At 47.4% G+C, this 25,450-nt stretch overlaps 1 protein-coding gene across 5 annotated transcripts in view; it reads left to right on the top strand.

The window, feature by feature from the left end:
- The window catches only part of TEP1 (telomerase associated protein 1), a 2,409,067-nt gene that overhangs the window by 658,773 nt on the left and 1,724,844 nt on the right, over positions 1-25,450 (top strand). For all 5 annotated transcript variants that reach the window (XM_069651741.1, XM_069651744.1, XM_069651746.1 and 2 more), the window contains one exon: positions 7,401-7,617. In XM_069651741.1, the coding sequence (XP_069507842.1) occupies positions 7,401-7,617 (217 nt within the window). The remainder of the gene's footprint in view (positions 1-7,400; positions 7,618-25,450) is intronic.

Consider the following 25,450-nt stretch of genomic DNA (forward strand, 5'->3'; position numbering starts at 1 on the left):
AAGGTGAGGGCTCATCACATTGTGCAGATGCTGGACAAGTTTTAACGTGCCCAGAGTCTCCCGGCTTTCGAATTTTTAAGGTTGCTCGGCCTCATGGCATCCTGCATTTTTCTGTTGCCTGGGGCCAGGTTGAGGATGAGATCCCAGCAATGGGTCCTCAAGATGCAGTGGTCGCAATGCTCAGGCAAGATGTCGGATCCCGTTCAGATTCCACTCTCGGTCTCCCAGGATCTTCTGTGGTGGACCAATGAAGGGAACCTGATGAAGGGGGAGCCGTTTTATGGCCGGAGGTGACTGTAGTGACAGATACTTCCTTCACAGGATGGGACGCTCATGCCAACGCCTTGACTGCCAGCGGTCGTTGGTCTCGGTCGGAGTCCAAACTTCACATCAACCTGTTAGAGGGCCATCAGGCTAGCCCTGAAGGCTTTTCTGACATCTGTGCGGGGGAAGAGTGTCCTGATCATGACGGACAACACAGGGGGCCATGCATTACCTCAACAAAAAAGGGGGGGTAGGGTCACTCCTGTTGTGCAGAGAGGCAATGCAGCTCTGGTTCTGGGCCATCCAGCAGGGAATTTCGATCTCGGCAGTTCATCTGGCTGGAGATGAAAATACGGCAGCGGGTGCTCTGAGCAGGCAGAGCACGATCTCTCACGAGTGGGAGTTGGCTCAGGAAGTCCTTCTGGAGATCTTCACCCTCTGGGCAACCCCAAAAGTGGATCTCTTCGCCACCAGTACCAACCGGAAGTGCGAGAGATTTTGCTAAAGGGAATTTCCTCTGAGAGGAGCCTTAGAACACGCATTCGTAGTGGATTGGTAATTCCCACTGCTGTGCGCGTTTCTTCCAGTCCCCGTCATTCCTCAAGTGTTACAGAGGTTATGGAGGTTTCTGTCCTACATGATCCACATTGCTCCAGATTGGGCCAGGAGAGTGTGGTACCTGGACCTTCTAGAAATGTCCATCTGCCATCCACGCCGTCTTCCCTACTGAGAGGATCTGCTCTCGCGAGAGGGGGGGTCAGGTTCTCCTTCCAAAGGTCACGATTCTCAACCTTCACGCTTGGTATCTGAAAGGTTGAGATATAAGGATTGGGACCTCCTGGATGATGTGATGGAGCTGTTGCTTTCCGCCAGGAGGCCAGCAACAAAATCCCTGTACCATTGCCATTGGCGTACGTTTTGCGACTGGTGCAGAGGACAAAATGTTGATCCTTTTCAGTGTTCCTTCCTATGGTTTTGTCTTTTATACTTTCTTTGGCCCACAGGGGCCTTCGAGTAGGTACCATTAAAGGTTACCTGGCGGCAGTGTCTATATTCAAGCGCTCGTCCGAAGAATGTTCTTACTTTAAGATTCCTTTGATTTCTCAATTTTTTAAAGGACTGACTGTGTTCCCGCTGTTCCCTTTCCAGGTGCCGGTTTGGGGTCTGTATTTGGTTTTGAAATTTCTAATGGGTGCTCCATTTGAACCTTTGCACTCTTGTCCGTTGAGCTTATTATCCTTCAACACAGTGTTCTTGGTTGCGGTTACTTCCACTCGCAGAGTGAGTGAATTGCAGGCACTTTCATCTAAGCCACCCTTTACTGTGTTCCACAAGGATAGGGTTGTACTGAGGGTACGTCCATCCTTTCTACCTAAGGTAGTGTCTGAGTTTCATTTGAGCCAGAAAGCATTTCTTCCTTCTTTCTGTCCTCCTCCTCTTCCTTAGAGGAGCAACTCCATAGGTTGGATCCTAGGAGAGCTCTAAGCTTTTATCTTTCTAGGATGTCCAGGGTCAGAGTGGACAATCAACTCTTTATGGTATATGCTGGACACCGATTGGGTCAGGCTGTTACCAAACAGACCTTGTCCAGGTGGATTATCCTCACCATTACTGAGTGTTACCGATTGGCGGGTAAGGACCTTCCTGAAGGGTTGAGAGCTCATTTCACTAGGGGCATGGCTACCTCCACAGCCCTCCAAATTGGAGTTCCTATTAGGAGTTTTTGTGATGCGGCCACATGGGCTTCTATCCACACCTTTGTTAAACATTACTCCCTGGATACGATCCATGGTCAAGATATGGCCTTTGTTAAGGCGGTACTTTATTCCGCCATCTGATTGGGTACTCTAAATTCTTTTCCCTCCTCCATTTTCTGGTACTGCTTTGGGAGTCTGTCAAAGATGTGGAATACGTTGGAGGACACAATCCATTTGAAGAACAAGATACTTACCAACTGATAATGTTCTTTCGATTGGATGTTCCTCCAACCTATTCCACGTCGCCCTCACAGCCTGCCCCTCTGGAGAATTTCCTATGCGGTTGCAGCTTACGTTTCCGCAAGGCTATGTGCAGTCAAGCAGGCATTGCAGATGTGCAGGCCACATGTTTTGGAGGAAAAAACATAAACTGAGGCTGAGCTTCCATCGTTTCTCCAAATTCTGCTTGAGCCCTTTCAGTGTTATTGAGATCTTCAACCTCCTCAATCTCTGGGACCAAAAATCTCTCCTATTTCAGCTGAGCTGCGGGTTATCCTGGTTTTATCACATATCTGTGTTTTACCAAGTTGAAGAGGACGTCTTTTAATTCTCTGTAGTCTCCATCAATGACTCCTGATCTCACATCCAAAGAGTGCCTTTGTGCAACTTCGGTGCATTCGTTCATATCTGCCTTCCGGTACTTCCATTCACAAACAATTCTTGATTAGATCATTCCCTCTGGGTGGGACCACCACCTGCTTTTCTCTATACAGATCACATTCAGCACCCCTGGACGTAGGTTAGCTGGTAGTTTTCCTGATTCGTACTGCCCTTCACATCTGTCTGTTCTGTAGGTGACCTCTCTATCTGGGCCTAAAAATCCCACTTAGCACCTTGTGTCACAGTTCGACGCAAAATTACCCAAACGGCAGAGACATGATTTCAAGGGTGTTTTATTTTCAATTCTTTAACTATTAGGGTTTGGTGAAAGCAGGTAGAACTGTGGCACACTAAGGCCTGTCCCTCTCTCGTCTCACATGGGTGTTCTGCCTCCCAAACTCAAAGGGTCCCAATACCCCACATTGAATGCTATTTACTGTTAATCCTAATTTTATGGCTACAATTATTGCCGAAGGTAAAAACCCTTATATGTCTGTCATCCTCTGGGGATTTTCAGGCATTCTGGTTAATCCTCTCCCTAATTTTACTCCCTTTCTCTCCTCTCCCTGGATCTTACTATTCCCTCTGTTGTAATCTTGCTTTCCCCCTCCCTCTTTGCTCCCTCCGGTCGTCTTCCCACTCTCTCAACTGTCTGTCCGATGTCCACTCTCTCCACGCTTTTCTCTTAATTCTACTCTCCCTTTCTTCCTCCAGCTCTACCTCTTTTACCCTCCCATCTACTCTCCTATTCCTTCTCTTCTCCTCAACCCTCACCTTCTCTGGTTTTCATTCACTTTTTCACTCTCTCAAACATTACCTCTGTTCCTGCCTCCCTCACCTCCTCCTCTTCCTCCTTTGAACATGTTCCCCGCTCTACTGGCCATGGAGGTGGTCTTGACCTCCTCTTTCGCCCACACTTCACCGCTTCTCCATCCCCTACTTCTCTACCCTCTTTCCCTTCCTTTGAATTCATGTTCAAAATCTTTAACTCTCCTCATGCCATCTCTTTCCTCATCGACCGCCGCCCTGGTCCAGTCTGCTCCTTTTACGAGGACATTGACAAACTCCTCAGCCTTATTTCCCCCAGTCCAACTCCACTACTTGTACTTGGTGACTTTAATCTTCACCTCTCTTCTTACCCTCCTTCCTCTCCTCTCTTTTCCATCATTGACTCCTACCCCCTCTCTCCCCTTCCCTGCCCTCCTACTCACCAATCTGGCTCTACTATTGATCTAATCTTTTCTTCCTCCTTCACTGCCTCCCCCATCTCCTCCCTCCACACCTACCTATCTGATCATTCTCTACTTTCATTTTCCCTCTCCCCTCCCTCCCCTCTCCTCCTCCTCCCCCTCAATCATCTACCTCTTTTCTCTGGTGTGACCTACACTGCTTTAACCCCTCCCTCTTTCTAGCATCCCTTTCCTCTTCCCCCCTCCCACTTCTCCTCTACCTCTGCCTCTGATGCCTCCTCATCTTAACCTCCTCCCTCTCTACTACTCTTGATCTCCTCTACCCCCTCTCACCATTTTGCCCCTCTCACAAACCTGCTCAACCCTGGCTTTCTTCTCATATCTCCTCTATGCGCCGCCTCCTCAGGCGCCTTGAACGTCAGTGGCTCAAATAACCTATCCCCCTCTAACCAATCTGCTTACTTCTCCTTTCATACCCTCTACGACTCATGCCTCAACTCTGCGAAACACACCTACTACTCTGACCTTCTCTAATCGCATTCTTCTCACCCTCGCCACATCTTTCAAACTTTAGCCCGACTTCTCTCTCCATCTATTCCTGACCCGTCCACTACCTCTTCCCTCACTGCCACGTATCTTGCCTCCTCCCTTTCTAGTAAAGTCCTCAATCTCCGTCAAACTATCATCTCCTCCCCCTCCTACTCTCCTCTCCCCCCTACCTTCACTATGTCCCCTTCTCTCCGTTCACGCATTCTGATGTCGCTCTACTCCTAACCAACACTCATCCTACTGCTTCTGCCTCTGACCCTATTCCCTACCTCCCCTCTTTCTTCAACATCTGCCTCTCAACTTCCACTTTTATTTCTCCTTTTAAACATGCTACTATCATCCCTATTCTGAAAAAACCTTCTGCTAACTCCCATCTTGCTTCCAATTATCGCCCCATTTCTCTACTACCCTTCCTTTCTAAACTTCTTGAACGCATTGTCTATTCTCAACTCGCTTCCTTCATCTCTAACCACTCACTCCTTCCCTCCACCCAATCCGGCTTCCGCCCACAGCACTCCACAGAAACTGCCCTCCCCTCTGTTCTTAACTCTCTTCTCCGCACACTACTCAAAGCACTCCTCCATTCTTATTCTCCTTGACCTTTCCGCTGCTTTTGATACTGTTGACCATCCTCTTCTCCTCAACTCCCTCATCATTTGGCTTCAAGGACAACGTCCTTAACTGGATCTCCTCTTATCTTTCTAACCGCACCTTTTCTGTCTCTTGGGGTGGCTCCTCCTCCCCTACTTTTCCCCTTAACCACGGCGTTCCCCAAGGCACTGTCCTCAGCCCCTTTCTTTTCTCACTCTACACCTCATTCTTAGCTCCTATTATCTCCTCTTTTGGCATCTCGCACCATTTCTATGCTGATGACACCCAGCTCTTCCTATCCTTCTCCTCCTTCTCCTCCTTCTCTCCTGACATTCATGATAAACTCTCTTCTTGACTTTCGGCCATCAAATCGTGGATGTCCTCACACTTCCTTACTCTGAATGCTGACAAAAATGAACTCCTTTTCGTCCCTGCCAACACTGTTCCTCCTCCCTCCTCTCCCCCCTTCATTCTCTTTCCCCTCTCCCAGCTTTCGTTCTCTCCCCATGCCCGTAACCTTCGTCTCCATATCGACCCTCTCCTCTCTCTCGCCACATTTCTCTCACTGCAAAATCCTTTCGCTTTCACCTCTACAACATTCGTAAAATCCGACCCCTCCTTACCTTCCACGCCACTAAACTCTTAATTACCTCCCTCATCTTCTCCAAGCTCTTTACTGTTCCTCCCTTCTCTTCGGACTCCTCTCCTCTCACCCCTCTTAAATCCATCTACCACTCTGCCATCCGCTCCCTATGCCTTCTCTCACCTCTTGATTCCATCTCCTCCTCCCTCACCTCTCTAGGCTGGCTCTCTTTTCACTCCCAGCTCAAGTTCAAGTTCCTCTATCTTGTTACCAAATCACTCTATGGTCTTTCCCCCCCCACCCCTACATCTCCTCCCTTCTTTCTTTCTATACCCCTTCTCGCTCTCTTCGCTCTGCTAATCTTTTCTTACTCTCTCCTCCTCCTCCTCCACTCTGCGCCCCTCCCGCTTCCGCTCCTTCCAACTCCTTGCTCCCTTCCACTGGAACCGCCTCCCCCTTCACATCCGCTCTTCTTCCTCCTACCCTTTCTTTCGCTCTTTCCTAAATTCTTCTCTTCCACTCACCTTCCTAACACCCCACGTTCCTTTCCTCCTCCCTTCCCCACTACTCTCCCCTCTTACTCCTGCTCTTCCTTACCCTTTCCATCTAACCTATCTCCTTCCTCCCTTCCCCCTGCTCGCATCTAGCCTCTCCTTTTACTCTCTTCTTCCGTCAAATTCCTGCATTCCCGCTTTCCCCCGTTCTTACCTTCTCTAACATCTACTACTCCCTTGCACACCTCTTCCATCCCTACACCCTCCTCACCCCTGCAATTTTGTAAGCTGTTCTTTATACTGTTTTCAGTTTGTGGGTCAATTGTCATCTCATGCTTGCTATATTGTTTACTTGTTCTCATGTAAAGCACTTTGGAGTAAAGGGCTATATAAATTCAATAAAATACAAATACAAAATACTATCCTTGCTCAAACTCACTTATCAGACTACAATACACTCAACACCCTTCACACACTCACACAAAGGTTCACTCATTCACAGCCGCAGTCTTTCAATCAGTAAAAACTCTCTCTCCAGACCAACACCTCACAGCAGTCTCTGAATCACTCCACTCTCTTTATTTCCGCCTGATCTCTTGGTACAACTCGGCTCAACCTTACCTCACCCGAACACCCATCAATGTGTCTGATTCTCTTGGGGTTTTTATACCTGTTCCTGCTTTGCGTTCTCTGTCCTTCCCGGTCTATCATTCCCTTTGAACACCTGTTTTCACGAGAGAATCTACCTTTCTGGTTTCCACAGGGGTTTAGCCACAGCAGCTAGACATTTTTAAAACGTAATAACACTGTCCTCTTCTGATGCGTAATGTGTAATACAGTTTCTTTGTCATGGTCTTCTGAGGGTCTACTGCCAACACCGGGATGCAGTGAGTCATGGAGTACAGGTGAAATCCCTTTCTGGACTGGCACATGTGTTTTTGTTTCCTGGGCAGGGCTGGTTGTTGCATTTTATACAGTGCAGTGAGTTATCTTCTCTGCACGGTCTCTTGGGTCTGGTAGTTATGACCCTATTGGGTGATGGATAGGGATGCCTGGCACATGCAACATGTCACACGCAGGGGCAGAGACTGAGGCCTTCTCAACTCCCAAACCCCCACCTCTGGGGCAGGACTGACTGTGGAAAAGACCCTGATAGGCCTCCTGCACCATTCTGAGGGGGGAGGGGGGGGGGTTACTAGCCCCTGACGGGTTCATGCCTTGAATCAAGTCCTGTTGATGCGAGTCTGCTGGGCACATGTGTCTGTGGACAAGTAGTCAATCCCCCTGCTCAGTATGTTAATATTGTTTGTTTCATGTCTTCTAAGTTTATATTTTTGGTAACCTGTCATTTTTTGTCTCTCTTCTCTCACAGGGCGCTGCAGTACGATTTAGGTGTGCTGAAGAAATATCGTGATGCCCTGGATCAGTCCATCCGGATTTCTGCCAAACACAATCTGCCACCTTTGCCAGGTCGCACTGTTATTTTCTGCGCTGTGGACAGTGATATGTTCGAGACCTGTTCAAAAGCCAAGAATCTCTGTTGCCCTAGTGAAGAGAAGGATCGTCAGGGAGATTCAGACTCAATAACCGTATGTAATTCTCTGATTCTTTCTTTCTTCTATCATATGCTGTCCCTCCATTGAGCTCTACCCCAGCTATATATCTCTATCTTTTTAGAATTCCTAATAGTGCTCTGAAGTGAAAGGGAACTGTAATTATGTTGCTCCAGACAGTGACCAATGTAGGCACTCTTAAATATCAGAGAGTTAGTGAGGCATCCCTATGAGAGAGGCGTGGTTCTTGCCTATCGAACGTGAGCATCAATCATCATCATCATAATTTTTTGTTTATTGCAGAAAAACTAATTCCATAAAAGAAATACAATGTAATTCATAATCGTATCTACAGCAGTACAGAGTAATGACCAAAAAACAAGATAAATATAAATATAAAATGGCACAATTAAAATTGCAAGTGGTTCTTTCTAACTTTTAGTGCTTGGCGAAGATATGATAAGGCCCTTCCTATATAACATGAATTATCTCTTGATAAATAACAAAGAGCCGGGCAACATTGTACAAATCCAGAACCCCTTAAACCATAAAGGTATTTTTTCTAATGTGCTCATATGCTGGGCAAAGGATCTTCACAAGGGGCGGTGCAAATTAAGCAATTATTTTCATTGGGGGGAGTCCGTGCATCCAGCAGTTATTGCACGTAGTTGAATACAATTAAAACGTGCCCTTATCACGTAGCAACGGTCGTACAATTTATCATTCCATAGGAGGTAATCCTGAATCCCTTTGTCCACAAGTAAAATAAATCTACTATTAAAAGGTTTTTCAAAGTTAATTTCTCTCTCTATTATCCAGTTATTTCAGATGCCTTTTATAGTCCTTGTGCATAGGCTGGTTTAACATAAAAGGGGTATTAAAATGCGCGATATCATTAATTTTCAGTAAATACTCTTTAGCGAAGGAATCAATACAAAAACAGTTTTTGATCAAACACTCACAATTATATGTTAGATTAAAACTGCCACAGGGTTAGATCATCATATATTGTCTGATGACCTATTCTGAATGGTTAGCAAAAGGCTTTCTGTGAATTTAGGAACATTGTTTCACCTTCTGCCTTCGTCTAACAATTATAATATGGTATCTGCTGCCATTTTCATTTTATTGATATGTGTCAGCAAAACAATGTAGCACATTTTTTAATCTGCATCATTGAAGTATGCGTTTCTTTGTACAAAATAAAATGGCATTGTGCATGCTCTGTGGGAGATAGCTCATGTGTTGGACTGTCTACTACAACATTACTCTCATCCTTCATGGCCTTTGTATTGTGCCATAAAACAATTCCTAGATCTTTGGTTCCACAGACACAGGTACACATGATGTAACATGTCACATTTGTATTTTAAACTGATTAAAATGTGTTTAACTAGCATAGGATCCTTTGCAAATTAATAAGCTTTGAATATTACCTTCCTTTGTGGGCTCTCCATTGGTGGGGGAGTATTGTGAACATGGAAATGAGACATTTCCACTATTGCTGAATGTGATGCTTCTTATTGCTAGGTTTGAAGTGCCCAGTTGCCCCCTCTATTCCTTTGTGTGCTGCGATTTTGCAGAACTGCCCAGAGAGCTGTAGAAAAAAAGCACCATGGAAGAAAATAAAACCGAGTCCATTTATCCAGACTTCAAGTCCAGACTGTATCGTGCAACGGGTGGATGCCAGCAGAACAGAACCCTTGAAGGTTAAGAATAGGAATTGCCAACACATCCTCTTTCCCCAAGTACCACTCTTCAGTCACCTGTTGAAAAGCATGCATCTTTGTTAGGCAGAAACCTATGCAGTTCACTTAGGGGCCACTGCAAAAGGCTTAGGACGACAGGTGTTGGCAGTAAACCCAATTGGTAGCAGTCTGTACCACCCAGATTTACCTGGTAGCTGTGGCTGAGCAGCCAGACTTCTCTCAAGCAGAGTTAGACAGTATATAGAGTATACAAAATAGGTACAAGGATACAGTAGCACAAGCAAACACTGACCAGAGCTTGGGTATAAAAGTATATAATTATTTATTTAAAAACACACTTGTAAAATACACTAACACTAATATGGCAAGCAAGTTCAAACACAGTCACTATCAATTTATATACATCCCTGATTACTTATTGAACAAGTCTTAGTTAAAACACCACTTATTTGCAGACAGAGGTGAGCGCTTAACCTAAGACGGCACTCCAATAAGTTAGTTAAAAAGGGAGGGAAAAGGTAGAATTAGAACAGCCCAATACCAGCACTTCTTAAAAGAACCACTTCAAGTCATAAAAAGGCAGAGTCTACTGTTAGAGCAAGAAAGTTCATTGGCCAGGCCCACTCTTGGAGAGGGCAAGGCGGAATGTGTCCAAGATCACACAGTTGAATAGTACTTTAAAAAGTCTTTGCAGATAGTTCAAAAAGGGTTGGATCAGTTCAGGAAAAGTTAGTTAGCCGGTCCCAAGTCACCCCAGGATAGAGAGTCAAGGATTTACGGGACACCTTGAACAGTCTGTTGCAAGGGAGACAAGGCGGGACACAGTACCTGAAATGGTGAGAAAGCTCCAGCGGGGGCAGTTGTTCCTGGCAGCGGGTGCAAGTCGGTGCTTCGTCCAGGGGAAGAGAATATCTCGACGTGGAGGAAAGCTGGAGGTCGTTGCACTGCCAGGGAAGAAACCAGCCGGGGAGTTTCCCGGTTAAAAGGTACTACCATTCTGTTCGCGGTAGTGGTGATGCGTGGCTATCTGGCCGCCGGGGTGCTTGGCACGGGCGATTCGACCACGAGACGATCCAGGAAGGCGAAAAGAGGGCAAACTGGTTATCCCCACCAGTTCAGAGGAAGAAGACTCTCCGGGATGAAGATCTTCTGTCGTTGGGAAAAGTGGTGAGACGGTCCAGCAGGGCTCCACCGGTGGTGTCGTCGTTGCAGGTCAGCTCAGCCTCTCCCTCCTCGGATTCTTTGGTCCTGTGGCGACTTCTGAAGTTCCAGTCCCCAAAGCCCTGCTTTTATGCAGAAAACCCCCATTCACTCAGCCTAGCTGTCACTCAAACATGCTAAGTGGCCAATCAGGGTGGAGTGCAACTCGAGTTGCCTAGGCAACTCAGTCCAGGGTGCCTTAATCCCCCTCCGCCCCTCCTAAGTACCCCAGACAGAGTGGCACCACTTTGGAGGGCTTCTGTGGAGAAGCCCGCCAAAAAGTGGAACAAAGGGCTCGACTTGGGTTGGAGTCACAGAAGAGAACACAAATGCCCTTTTAGAACTGAGTTTTGGCAAAAAATACCAACCGGAGAATTAATAATAATTAAATAAACCGGCGGTATGTTCGAGGCTATCGTAATTAAATAAATAATGATAGTAGCCTCGAACAATGGGAAAATCCCATAGAGAAATATTCGCGGTTGAATATAAAAAGTAGTATCCACTGCCACCAGCCAAAACTCGATCAGGGGGGGACGGAGACGTGCCCCCTCGACTAACAGACCCCGGGGCAATTGAATTGCCCCAGCCAGTACGTCCACAATATGATGGTTTGTACTGGTTCTGTTCAGAATTTAAGACTAGTAAAGTCAATGGTGACTTTACATGCCCTGGGAGACAGTAGTCAGTCCCAGGGTATGGAGTCTATATAGTGGGGGGTCACTATGACACCCCTGTGTTGGTGCACTGAGGTTGCTGTGTAACACACATCACAAAAACACACGAAGCCCTATGGAGTAAAAGACTGCAGACCAGTAAAAGGTTCTGGTCTGCAGTTTTTGTGATCAGAGGTGAGAAGGGGGCAGGGTAGTACAATAGGATCACAATCGATGAAGGACCCCTTACAAATAAGAGTTAAGTGTGAGGAATTTGAGGGCATCCCCACTTCTTTCCCCAAAATATCCTCCCCCCAGGTGGCCAGGGAAAGGCAGTCACTTTTGGATTCTGACCCTGGGGGTGAATTTGCAAGGCAGGATCACTTGGGAGGAAGAGGCTTGGGCAGTGGGGATGAGGCACCATTGGGTGAGACGCAGTATTCTCCATTTCCCTTTCATAAGGAATCAAATGTCCCCCACACTTTTATGGGATATTACCAATCCTTTCCCTATTGGGTTAGAAAACCATCTCGCAATGTATACCACTATGGTACAGAGCCGAGGAAGAGACCACATAGAAGGAAACATCGATCCTTTATTAATTCAGACTTACACAAACACCACTATGGTGCTGAGAGGAGGAATAGATCCCATGGAAATGCACATCAATCCTTTATTAACTCAGACATACACAAACACCACTCTGTACTGGGACGAGGAAGAGAAATGCCGAATACCAAGACCGTTGTGAAATCAATGAGAATTACCTGCACCTGAAGCCAAATGGGCGGTATAAAGGGCCCTTTCAGATGAGGCTAATGGAAGCGCCTGGGAGATCGCTGTGGAGTCGCCTGTGGAATGCGTGCAGACGGAGAAGCCAGAGGTGAAGGCAGGGCGACGCGTGTCTGAAGTGCTGAGGTGCTGCAGAGTCGTTGGAGCAGAAGCAGAGTGTGGCTAGCGTTGTCGGAAGGTCTCCAGCAGCAGGGCCAGGCTGCCGATCTCCTGGAGTCAATAGGACTCCCTATCCAGAAGCCTGAGGTGTTGGAGACCCTGGAGGAGGGGTTTGCCTAGCCGGGAAGAGAGGCAGCCACAATGGGCCGACTGAAGTGGAGAAGGGCACACAAAGACAGCGTACCCGATGACTCAAGTGAGGCTGAATCACTCTGCATTGTGAAGAAAGGTCGTAGCGCTCGCGAGTGTTCTAGAGGCAATGGGATTGCCATTCCAAATGTAAAACGCAGATTTTTGGTGACTACGATAATGTGAAGTTTGATGAAAGGAATCGTTCGTGAATACGGAACCTGATCGAAATTGAGAGGGCCACTGAAAGGCCAGAAAAGCAGCAAACTTTATATTAAATAAAGCAGCAAACTTTGCATTGAATAAGAAGCTTGTGAGCCGGATACAAATGCCAAGCAGGAGAGTGACCTGGGAATTTGCAGTTTCGTGGTTTTGATGTCAATGAACTGAAGTTTTGAATACCGAACCAAAGGAAAGAAATGAGTGAATACCACCTGAATGGAAACTAAAGAAGGCAAGCGTTGGTAATGAATATAAAGAACTGTGAATTATAGAAGCTGAGAAAAAGCAAGCATTGGCAGTAGCCATAAGGAAAAGAGGAACTGTACAAGTTGAAATCGAAACTGTGGAAAAACTATGAGCAGGTTGATAATCCAGAAAGTGAATGGTGGCAAACTGGTTTTGACAATGACTGCAAGAATATAAATCCAATACCACTGTTGAGCTGAAGCAGTGGTGGTGTAACTGTGGAAAAGAAGCCAATCAGGTGTGTTGGCTGCGTGACCTGTTATGGGTGGACCATGTGGTCTGTCAACTGCGCCTAGACCAACTACACCCCACTAAAGAGATGCCACTTGATCTATAAGTTTATGGTTGAATATAAAGAGAAAATGGTACATTGTGAACTTAGAGTTGAAATTTATGATATTGATGAGATACAAAGAGCCTGAAAGCTGAGAAGAATCCTGAAGAATTGTGTTATTGTGAAAACCATGAGAGACTTGAAAGCTTGGGGGAGGGAATCTGTCGCTATTGAAAGTTAACTATTTGGAATCCTGGGGAAGGGAGAAACCCTTTCCCGACTAAGAGCTAGAAGACGCTCTGAACTTTTGTTTGAACACTTTTTCATTTGATGCTGACATGCCTACACAGTTTGAACATATAGACGTCAGGGCAAGTATAGGTTTTGGACACACAGGCATTTACTTTGGACTTCCTGACACAGACTATCAATAGTTTGAGTTAGGTAGGGAAATCCCATGTTAGTGTAGGGCAATATAGCCCTTATGCCAACCTCGTGGTTTTTAATAAAAGTTTGTAGGCCAAACTTTCCTCAGTTGGCTGTGTCTACTTCCTGATGCCTTCACATAAGACAGAATTTCATTTTTGGGAATGATGTAGGTGCGTCCATAGCCCCTTAACTCTTTGCTTTATCTCTTTTTTTTTTAAATCTCTGACCTATTTTTTGTTGTCATAGGAACTTTTGCCTCTGCAACCCTTTTTGGCCCACTTGGAGTATTTCATCTGATGATTGGTCATTATTTTCCTAGGAAAGAGGTGCTTTTTAAGTACCTCGTTTTATTTCCGATTGTCATTATACCTCCCTACATTGGTTTAAGGGAGTAGGCCGATGGCTGCTGTAATTTATTTTTGGCTTCACCAGGAGTGCTAGCAGATTTACCACGTTGGTAGCCCAATGTTCCTTTTTGGTAGCCATTTGGGTACCAATTTATTTTTAGTCCTTCTCTTTGCCATTTCGTTTAGCGGCTTCCTTGGTTCAGGGAAACCAAACAGTGGGCCTACAATGGATGTTGTGTAAACATGTCCCTCTACAGTGGACTGAACTGATGTAGACCAATTCCTAACCATGGAACGGCCATTTTGCATATTTTGGGGTGGTCTGGGGTGAATGGCAGATTTAGGGACCACCCTGATTGGCTGGTCACCTAATCCTTTGTTTTTACCCCCAAGTCTGACCGGTGGGCTGGCTAAGGCTAGCCTTCATGTGTGTATGATTTGTCAGGTGTATATTTAGAGTTGACCCTGTGCCTAATCTTGCATTCTCCTGTATAACTGCTGTGGGTTAAACACAAATTATTTTATTGTTGCTGCATTTTTTGGGCCAGACCTGGCCATACTGGCTGGACTCTTGTCCTGGGCTTATCTCTGGTTTGCATCTTCAGCTGCTGGCTGTCCTTCCAGGGGCTCCTGTTGCTGGTGTTCTGCATTGCCTGGACCTGGCATTTCATTCTGAGACAGTCTCCATGCCTTTTTGCCCACCACCTTTCCTTTTCTCTAGCGTAGTCATCCCACCTTGGTGTAGGAAGGTGCTATTACCTTGATGGTTATTGAGACTCCAATAGCCCACCTCATCTGCTGTCCTGGAGCATGCTGGGTCTCCCCACTGTACTCTTTTTAGTGGGACCATTTTCTTTGGGAGGGCGGCCCTCCTTTGTTCACGAGCTGGATGAACCTGCTTCGCAATGTTCTCTGACCATTCCGGAAACCACCTCACCAGTTCTTTTTCTTACAATGCATAAGCAGAATGGAGGTACATTTATATCAAAACCCTACATGTATTACCAGTTTATATATGAACATTAATAAAACAAACTCTTGCTGTGTATGCTCTTAAAACACATGCTCCTATGACGCGCTAGTATAACACGCACTTCTGCGACATGTGCTCTATGACACACAGTCCTATGACACATTTTTATAAAACATACTCCAATGACGTATCGGCCCTACAACATGCGCTATGACTCACACTTTTAGACTTTTAAGACGCACACTTTTATGACACATGCATCTACAACACAGGCACCTACGACATGTGAATATATGACACGTGCGCCTATGGCACTCGTTCCCATACCACATGGAACTCGTTCCCATAACACACAATCTGACAACCACTGTTATGACACACGCTCCTACGAAACGCATGACACAATCTTACGACACACGGATTTCGGTTATTCAACCATAAAAGCACATGTTATTAGAAAAGAAAAACCTGACGGTGAAATAGACAGGGAATGAAAGAAGTACAATCAATACAATTAACATACATAAGTCCCTGTAGGCAAGAATAGAGTCGGTAAAATTCAATTCAATAAAAATAGCAATAAAAGGTTTTAACGGGAAGGCCATCAGGGGGCGTGCTGATGGAGACTGCAGCTGCGTAACCCTCTCGCACCAGGCCCATACAAAGTGGAATTAGCCCCCTCTTAGAGGCCCCCCCCACACCAACAACCCCCACCCTCAGGTTGATTAGATAAAGGGGCACCTGGGGACGAAAAAGAAGGGATACTCGCAGCCCTGTTGCCAAGTTGGAGCGGAGAACGCAGTCGCCGGTAAAGGACTCTGCACGCTGTGTTTGAGGACCAACTGGCGAGCCGATAAAGAAAGGAGGGACCGGCTTCGACGGGACTGGGCAGCTCGGCGGACCCCAAGGTGAAATCCTCCTGTGCCCCAGCGTGATTATAGCAGGTCGGTGGAGGTCCCCCCTGTGGTCGACAGGGGAGCCGGCGGGTGCAAGAGCTCCGCCCCGCCACCTCCACGAGAGCTCGAGGAGTGACACCACCCCCTAGCCGAAGGAAGACTCTACCGCGGACCGTGGTGGAGGTAAGGAGGTCGCCTCCCTCCCAAATGTCATCGGGCCGCCTGAGAGAGGGGGAGCCCACACGGGGTGTCCACGCTTGAGCGGGGTCCCGCCCCAAGCTGCACGGAGTGGGCACACCACGGGATAGCAGTGGAGGGAGCCGCGAGGCTCAGAGCGGAGAACGGAACACGCCACCGCCTCGAGGCCCCTACCAAGGCCCCTGTATAGCAGCAGGAGGCCCACCAACTGTGGTGGGCACAAGGATATACCACAGGGGCCACAGAAGGGGGTGAACCAGACCAGCTGAATGTATAAGGGGGCCACCCCCCCCCCCCCACCCCTCTGCAAACATACCAAGAGTGCCTGTAGAGATCAGGCCACAGGAGAGATGGAGTGAGGATGGGGTTCAAGATGTTATTGTTCTAAATCTTGGGTGCAGAGTTGGGCCCCAGTTTAAAGGGTTCCGAAGGTGGTCTTGTCTCAGGAGTGAGGGAAATAGGTTTGGTGGGAAGACAGTGGATGTCCGGTCAGAGTGACTTGTGGATTGGCTCCCTTAATGCCCGGGGCCTTAACTCCCCCTCAAAAAGATTGATGGTTCTTTGGCAGTTCAAGAGGTCCAAGCTCGATTGGTAGTGTCTGCAAGAGACACATTGGAAAAAGGGAGGAAAATCCAGACTACGCTCCCGGGAGGTGGGTAAGTGATCATGGCGTCAGATGTTAAAAAGAGGTGGGGAGTGGCAGTATTGGTTCCGACCAGACAGAGCTTTACGGTGAAGGCAGTATTGGGAGATCTCAATGGGAGGTATGTGTTTGCAAAGGGACTTCTGCAGGGGCTGAAGTTCACAATAGGCTCGATATATGCCCCAAATGTGCAGCAATGCGAATTCTGGGAGAAAGTACGGGATAAAATAATCCAATTTACTGAAGGCCATCTAGTGGTGGGTGGGGAGTTTAACATGGTGCTGGATCCGGAGAGGCACCTCAAGAGAATGAGCGGAGAACGAACGAATAAACAGAACCTGACCGGAGCGTTTTAAAAGGGTCAATGAGGTACTGGGATTGTACGACTCCCTCAGCCCACCCCAGGCGGAGGAAAGGCCATTCACCTACTATTCAGCAGCCCACGACTCATTCTTGCGAATAGACCTAATAATTGTGGACCCTGCGAGGTGTGGTGCAGCAGTCCCTAGTAACTCCGATTCCGTGGTCTGTCCATGATATGGTCGTAATTTCACTCGAAACGGGGGCACGGAAGGCGACCCGGGGGACTTGGAGATGTAATGACTTCCTGCTTAAGGATAAAGCGGTACAACAGGAATTGTTAAGGGGGATAAAATAATATTTTGTATTTAATACATGGGGGAGGTGGCAATTCAAGCTGTCTGGGATGGCTTTAAGGCAACAATAAGAGGTACATTGAGGAGAATAGGCTCCGAGAAGAAGAGAGAGGGAGGAGAAGGTGGTTCAGCTCCAGAGGAAGATAGATGGGATACAACCGGGAGCCACCCTGGGCCAATATATCTCTCCCGCCATAGCCAAAGAGCTTTGCAGATACAAGTCCCAATTGAAAGCCCTACTGACGCAGGAAAGAGAGAAAAAACTCTGTTCTTGAAACAAAAGTATGAGAAGGGAGCTAGGGCAGACAGAATATTGGCATGGAGACTGAGGGAAGAAAAAAAGAGGGCCATCGGGGTTATAAGAACGGAGGATGGTAGAGATCTGTGCGATAACCAGAGTGTTGGGGACGAGGTCTGTGGAATACTATAGAACCCTTTATTCTTCAGAATGGGATGGCGAGTGAACCCACATTGATGAGTTTCTGAAGAAACTTCTTATCCCAGGACTCCCGAGGGAGCTGGTGGAGGGCCTAGACAACCCCATTACTGCAGAAGAAGTGGTTAAGGCTATTCTGGGAAAGAAAGCGGTTTCCCCCCCCGGGGGAGCACGGATTCACCATAAGATTTTATAAACTATATAGATCCCTGTTGGCTCCATGCCTAGCAAAGGTATTTAATGCATGCCTGGAGGGTGAGCCTCTCCCCATACGATGATGGTGGCATATATTGTCACGATCCCGAAGGAGGGGAAAGATCAAACCAAGTGCTCCTTCTACAGGCCAATCTCCCGCCTCAATGGAGATGTTAAAATTTGGGCAAAGATCCTGCGAACAAGACTGGAAGGAAGTATGCCGCTGCTGGTGCACGGCGACTAGGTGCATTTCATTAAGGGGAAGCAAGGGTCAGACAACATAAGGAAGACCATTAACCTGATCCATGGAGCCCAAACGGAAGGGGTGGATGCATGCTTAGTTACATTGGACTCAGAAAAGGCTTTTGATAGGGTTGAATGGCCCTTCATGATTAAGGTGCTGGCGAAGATGCGGTTGGGAGCGAATTTCTTGAAATAGGTGACAGAACTATACAGTAGGCCAAGGGCGAGGGTACGGATAAACGGGGGACTTACGGAGTCCTTCGAACTCAAGAAAGGCACTAGGCAGGGATGTCCCCTCTACCCTCTGCTGTATGCTCTAGCAATGGAACTGTTAGCAATTGCAATTCGGATGAACGCTCAGACCAGGGGTATAGAGGGTGGGTAAATCTGCTATCCTGCTGGTACTGCCGAGGAGCCCGCTCCTGGATGGATAAAAAAGATTCCTGGGTATGACGGTCAACCAACAAAGCATCCAATACCTGGGCATAATGGTGACGAGAGATTTGGGGGAATTGGTGACAACTAATTACGCTCCCTTCCGCATGCAGCTAAAGGCGGATATAAGGAGATGGGGCCCATTGATTTTGACGTGTTATGGAAGGATGACATTGATAAAAATGAATGCGTTACCTAGGCTACTACACCTGTTCACAGCAATTCCGCAAACGTCTCCCAGACAAGTTTTTCCAGGAAGTCACAGGGGAGCTTTGTATGTTCATATGGGGAAATAAGACCCCTAGAGTAAAACTGGCAAGACTCGCCCTTCCAAGGGAAAGGGGGGGATTTGTGTTCCCGGACATTTGTACATGCTATCAAGCAGCGCAAACAAGAGTGATGGTAGAACATGGTAGAACATTTGATGTAGGAACTGAGGACATGCTGGACCTATCTAGAGGATCTGGTAGCGCATCCATTAAAGGTTCGAGACGATTTCTGGGCCCCGCCAAGATGAATTCCGGGACGACTGAGGTGCCATCCAACATTGGGAGTTTTTGGTTAGTCGGGAGAGAGTCAATTGATACAAGCGGGTACACATGGCCCTCGCTGATGTCCTTAATATGGGGGCCACCGTTTGAACTGGGGAGTCAGGGTTTCAAGCATTCCCAGAGGTGGTCAGATGCAAGCCTGGAAAGGGTGGGTCAAGTTTTTTTGGGGGGGGGGGGGAATTTGAAGGAGTGGGATAAAGTGCAGGAGACGTTAGGTGGGGGACTCAATTACGATATTTGATTACCTACGGATAAAGGGGATTTTGACAGATCCAAAGTGGGAGAAAGGGGAGTCCAGAGAGTTGACACCAGTGGAAAAGGGCCTGGACCAGTCAGTATCGTGGTAGGGTATCGTATCCAAACTATACAAGGCAATGAATGGAGCCATCCTACAGGTGAGGCAAACTTTCCAGAGGTATTGGGAGGAGCTGCGGGGGGAGGAGATCCCCAAGGAGGGTGGGTCGCAAATATACAGAGTGGTCTTCAAGGGAGGTCTGTTCACCTCCTCGTTAGAACACAACTTCAAAATGCTAGTTGGTTGGCATAGGGACGCAGTGAGAGTGTCTAGGATGTTCCAGGGAGCATCCCCCTTATGCACGAGGGGGTGTGGTGATCGGGGATTCCTGGCACATATGTGGTGGTGGTGCCCCAAGGTGCAGATCTATTGGAAAGAGGTGCTGAGCTGGATGGAAGAAGTAACGGGATAGGGTTAGACCTGGACCCACTTCAGCTGTTGCTAGGACTCCCGCATAAGTACAGGGAGGAACGGAGACTCCCGAAGATGTGGGATGCTATGTTAAGAGCGTGGAGGTTGTTGATGGTCTAATGGTGGATGTTAGGGAGAATTCTCTTATAAGGCTAATTTCCCAAACCTAGTGAGTCCCCCAGCAGCTTTTCTGGATTTTTGGGGTTTGTTTTTTCTCCTGCTAAGAGTGAGACTCTTTTACTCCCACTCTTAGGCATGATTTGAGGTATGTCTTTGATTTGTTATGTGCTTATGGGCTATGGGGTTTCTTTTTACTCCATAGGGTATCATCTGTTTTTCTGTATGTGTGGTACACAGCACCCTCAGTGCAGTACCACAGGGGTGTCACAGTGACCCCCAAACCTAGACTCCATACCCTGGGACTGACTACTGTCTCCCAGGGCATGTAAAGTCACCATTGGCTTTACTAGTCCAAAATTGTGAACAGAACCAGTACAAACCATCATATTCTGGAAGTACTGGTAAGGGGTAATTAAATTGCCCCTGGGTCTGTTTTCGAGGGGGCACTGTCCCGTCCCCCCTCGTCGAGTTTCTGGCTGGTGGCAGTGGTTACCACGCAAAATATTCCACCGGAATATTCTCTATGGGATTTTGCCATTCATTTAAAACGCACCACTTTTTGGTGCAATGTTAAAGATATCGCTGGTTTATTTATTTAATATTAAATCAACGATTGGGTCTTTTTGCCAGAACTCGGTTCTAAAATGGCGTTTGTGTTCGCCTCTGTAACTCTGACCAAGGTCGACCCTTTGTTCCACAATTTTGGCAGGCTTCTCCACAGAAGCCCTCCAAGTGGTGCCACTCTGTCTGGGGAGAGCTTGCTATGAGGACTGCATCATCAGCAAAGAAAAATGCCAGATATTTGTCTATGCCGATATTTGGGCAATCCATGCACTCACTCAGTAGTCTGTGTATCACTTCCTGTATATACAGATTGAATAGGAAGGGTGCTAGTGTGCCGCCTTGTCTGACCCCTCTGTCAACAGCGAAGGGTCTGGTCATTTCACCACCCGCCCCGAAGCAGACATCAGCTGTGTTATGGGATTAAAGTTGGCGTATGATGTTGATAAGGACGCCAATAACAAAATATACATAAGCATTCAAGTGTCATACTTCACATATACAATATCAATTAACAAATAACATTATAAATTAATAAAAATACAAATATCACATTAAGGTTCAGATCACCATCATAAGTATTAAAATGTCATATACAGTGTGACGAATCCCAGGGTATTGTCACTGCTTCCATGGGGGAAGCCGCTTCCCATGAAGCCAGGGAGGTTGGGCTGCTACCAGATAGTTCCCCTGAGTGTGGTACTCAGCGGGTGGATCTCACGGGGAGTGTAAGAGATCACGAGTAAGACTTGGACACAGTGGCATTTTAAGTGTTGGTTACAGACTTTTATTTATCACAAAAGAAAAAGGGGTTTGGAGAAATCCTATCTATCCCTAATTCTAAGAGGTTTTCTCCCTGTCTCAATAAAACAACGCAATGTCTGTGTCATGATGTTTAAACTAAAAAGCAGCCTCTGTCCTGTGTCCAAGATCCTAAGCTGACACTTAAACTCTAAACTCACTATAATGTGCAAATCGGGAATTTCTGTAAGCTGTACACCTGTAGCCTTCTTTAAAAGTTCCAAATGTTATGAAGCCACGGTATCAACAGTAGACATGGACGCAATAGATGCAAGTTTCAAAAACCTTTATTTTGTAGTTTTCTGGGGTTGGTGAAATTCCTAACTTGCCCTATCTCTAAAATGGGAGTAATCTCGACCATAAAATAAACAACAAACGAGTTTAAGTCAGTCTAGTCAAAATAAAAGGCCTATATTAAGAAAACCTAACCTTGCCCCCCTTAAATGACAGATGGGTAAAGGGAACATATAAAGGAAAAATAGTGTCTTAAAATAAATGTCAGAATGGCTTGGATAACAACTCCCTTCCCCACGTTCAGTAGTACTGGGTCTCGAGAGTTTCTTAAAAAGGATAGGTGGATGGCACAGTTCTATCAGCCTTGCACACTCTAGTTTGCTGTATAATTCAACATTTCAGCCTTGGGGATTCAAGCTTTTGACAGTCTACTCAATTCTTTAGGCATCGTCCACCTTACCACAAATATACTTTGCCACTATTTAACACAGGCTTCCCTCCACCGGGCTTGAGCCTATCTTTCTCTTCGTGGGGGTTCTCTTTCCCATGTTTTTTTAAAAAAACTTTTCTTTATTGGCATGATGAGAGAACAGACAATCGGCACAGTGCACGAGATATACACAGATGCAGTTACATGAATGGTTACATGGTATATTGGGAATACAAATGTAGGTAGACTTTCAGTTTTTACAGTTCAGTGAGTCATAGTAATGGTCTAGCTTACATCCTCGGGAGGGGGGGATGACAGTAGTTCTAGGTCCTCCTTGATGTTCAGATAGCTACAAAATTCAGTCCATACATTCTTGGGGCGAGAGGGCAGCGGGAGGGTATTGATGTAATCCTCCTCACACGTTTGAGTCCAGGTGAGGGCCCTCAGCCACATCTCAAAAGAGGGGGGGGGGCGGCGCTTCCAACATTGTAGTATGCATTTTTTGGCCACCATGGTGGCCCCATTAAAAATCCTGGACACTTTTCTCAATTCGGGCTCGTCCCACAGGCCGAACAGTACAGCTAATGGCTCAGGGGGGATACGGGAAGCTGTTATTTCAGAGAGAGCGTCTGTTATGGATTTCCAGTACGGGCCTAGTGCGCCGCAGGTCCAAAACATATGTATATGATCCGCCTCTGTAGATTTGCATCTGGGACAAGTGTGAGCCTGGCTGTTTGCAAATCTATCCAGTCTATGCAGTGTGTAATATAATCGGTTCAGGAGCTTGTATTGTATACATCTATATATGGCGTTTAGGGAAGTGGTGCGGGTGTGTATGCACATTTTCCTCCACATTACATCAGTGATGGGCATGCCTAGCTCACCGCTCCACATGTCGCGTGCCGTCTGTGGCACATCCTTAGGGTTGGCCATCAGCATTTTGTAGAGCGAGGATATTATCCCTCTGACCCCGGACGAGTTGGTTATATAGTGGATCTCAGGCGAATCTGGGGGTTCGTCGGGAGATGAGGGCCACCAGGCACGGACCACTGCTGTCAATCTGAAATATTGTAAGAGTTCCAGCGCAGAGCCATAGTGACCGGGGCACCATGTCTACGTGGTGATGAACTTCCCTCCAGGGTATAAGTCAGTCAGGGTTCGGTATCCCAAGTCATACCAGTGTTTCATTAGGAGTTTGTCGTGTGTGGGGCTGAGGCCTGGGAACTGCCAAATGGGCAGCCATTTGTAGTACGGGTGGTGGCCAGATTGTGTGTGTAGTATTCGTTTCCAAGCCATGGTTGTTGCCGCTACGGGGTCAGCTGGGGTGTCAGAATGAAATGTATGATGGAGTATGAGAGAGAGAGGGTGTTAATCCCTTCACTTGCTAGTTTTTCCAGTTTCACCTCTGGGGGAGGATCAGTGAATGTGTACCAGTGTGTAGCGTGTTGGGCTTGCGCAGCGGTCCAGTATTTAGCGAAGTCCGGGGCAGTGAAGCCCCCATTCTTATATGGAAGAGTCATATGTTGCCATTTCTTAGAAACCGCGCCAGAGTGCCACAAAAATTAGGCCCATGCAGTATGTAGGTCCTTGAAGTATTGTTTCCCGGGCCAGACGGGCACATTAACGAAAACGTAGAGCAGCCTAGGGACAACTATAATTTAGATTAGGGACAGTCTGCCCGATAATGAGAGCGGGAGGTTGCGCCATTTCGACATTTGGGCCTCTGCAAGCTGCGCCGTAGCCACGTAATTGTCAGCCAATAGTGAAGATTTAGTGAGGGATACCTGGACCCCAAGATATCTGATGCCCCTAGGTGACCAGCGGAGGGGGAATTCGCATGCTGGTTGAGAGGTGGTTGGTGTGAGCGGGAAGATTTCAGATTTGGTATAGTTTATGGTGAAGCCCGAAAATGTGCCGATTTCTGTTATGTCCCATATAATCGGGTCCAAGTGGACCGCCGGGTCTCTGATGTAGAGGAGTACATCATCTGCGTACAGTGAGATGATCTCCGGGGTGTCACGCAGGCGTATGCCTTTACGTATGTGTTTGTCTCTGACATTGCCCGCCATGGGTTCAATAGCGAGTGCGAAAAGTATCGGGGAGAACGGGCATCCTTGGCGGGTGCCCCTATGGAGGGCGAAGGGGGCAGAGACCCTGGCATTGACAAGGACTCTGGCCACAGGGTTTATGTAGAGCAGTTTGATATATGATATCATGCGCGGGCCGATTCCCATTTTGTGGAGTACAGCCCACATATATTGCCACAACACCATGTCAGATGCCTTCTGGGCATCGAGGGTGACCGCTACAGCGCTTGCGTTGGGGTCAATTCTGGACATGACATTAAATAGCCTGCGGATATTGAGGGCTGTGGATCTGCCGGGTACGAATCCGCTCTGGTCAGGTTGAACTAAGTGGGTCATAATGGGGAGGAATCTGTTCGCAATAATTTTAGCAAATATTTTCATGTCAATGTTAGAGACAGGGGTCTGTAGGAGCCGCATTCGTCCAGCGGTTTGCTCGGCTTGGGAAGCACAGTTATGAGCGCCTCGCGCATGGATTGGGGTAGGGTGTTCAGCCTAAGTGATTCGTTCCACACCTCTAGGAGTCTGGGTGCCAAAACAACCACATGCTCCAGATAAAACTCTGAAGTGAGACCATCTGGGCCTGGTGCCTTGCCCTTCGGACAGTTCGAGATGGCTGTGGTTATCTCATCGAGAGTGAATGGAACATCAAGCTGGTCGCTTGTCGCGCGGGAGAGGAGGGTCATGGGGATTTGGTCTAGGAGAGCGTCTGTGTCTTGTGGACTGTGTTCTTGCTGGGGGCCGTATAGAGTTGTGTAGAACGCGGTGAATGTCTCGATGATGCCTTGGTCGGACCAGCACAGGGCGCCCCCTGCGTCCTTGATGCAGTCAATGTGGGTCCTGCCACCCTATGCACGGACTAGTCTGGATAGTGTCCTCCCCGGTCTGTCCCCCTCCCCGTATTTCCTGGCTGCTACGGGACGGGCGTGGTATTGTATCTCCCTCCGGGCATGGGTCTCAAATGTTTCCAATTCCGCTCTAATCTGTGCCAGCATGGTCGGGGAAGGGGTGGAGGTGTATTTCCTCTCAAGTTCTTTTAACTTCTCTTCAGATCTCTGCAAGCCATTTTTAATGACTTTGAGGACCCCGGCTTCTCTAGAGATGCACATCCCCCTGATGTAGACCTTGAATGCCTCCCAGCGGACCCCATCAGATGTATCAGGTCTGTTGTTGCAGTCAAAAAAGGTGTTGACGTAAGCCAAAATATCGGCTTTGAAAACTATATCTTGGAGGGCTTCTGATTTGAATCTCCAGGAGGAGCGTGGGGGGGGGGGGGGGGGGGGCTGGCCTTGTCCTAGGGTAAGGCACAGTGTTACTGGTGAGTGATCTGAAAGTGTGCACAGTAATATCTGAGTCTCTGTGGCTTTGCCCACTATGCCGCCCGTTATGAGAAACAGATCTATCCTGGATAGGCTGTCATGTACCGATGAGTAAAAGGTATACTCTCGCGCCTGCTGGTTGAGAACTCGCCACCCGTCTTTAAGGCCAAGTGTGAGCATGTGTGCATGTAATCTATGGGCCGCACGTGATGTGACTCTGCGGGC

The sequence above is a fragment of the Ambystoma mexicanum genome, chromosome 3p (assembly GCF_040938575.1).
Source record: "Ambystoma mexicanum isolate Mex_15411 chromosome 3p, UKY_AmexF1_1, whole genome shotgun sequence".
Classification (NCBI taxonomy): domain Eukaryota; kingdom Metazoa; phylum Chordata; class Amphibia; order Caudata; family Ambystomatidae; genus Ambystoma; species Ambystoma mexicanum.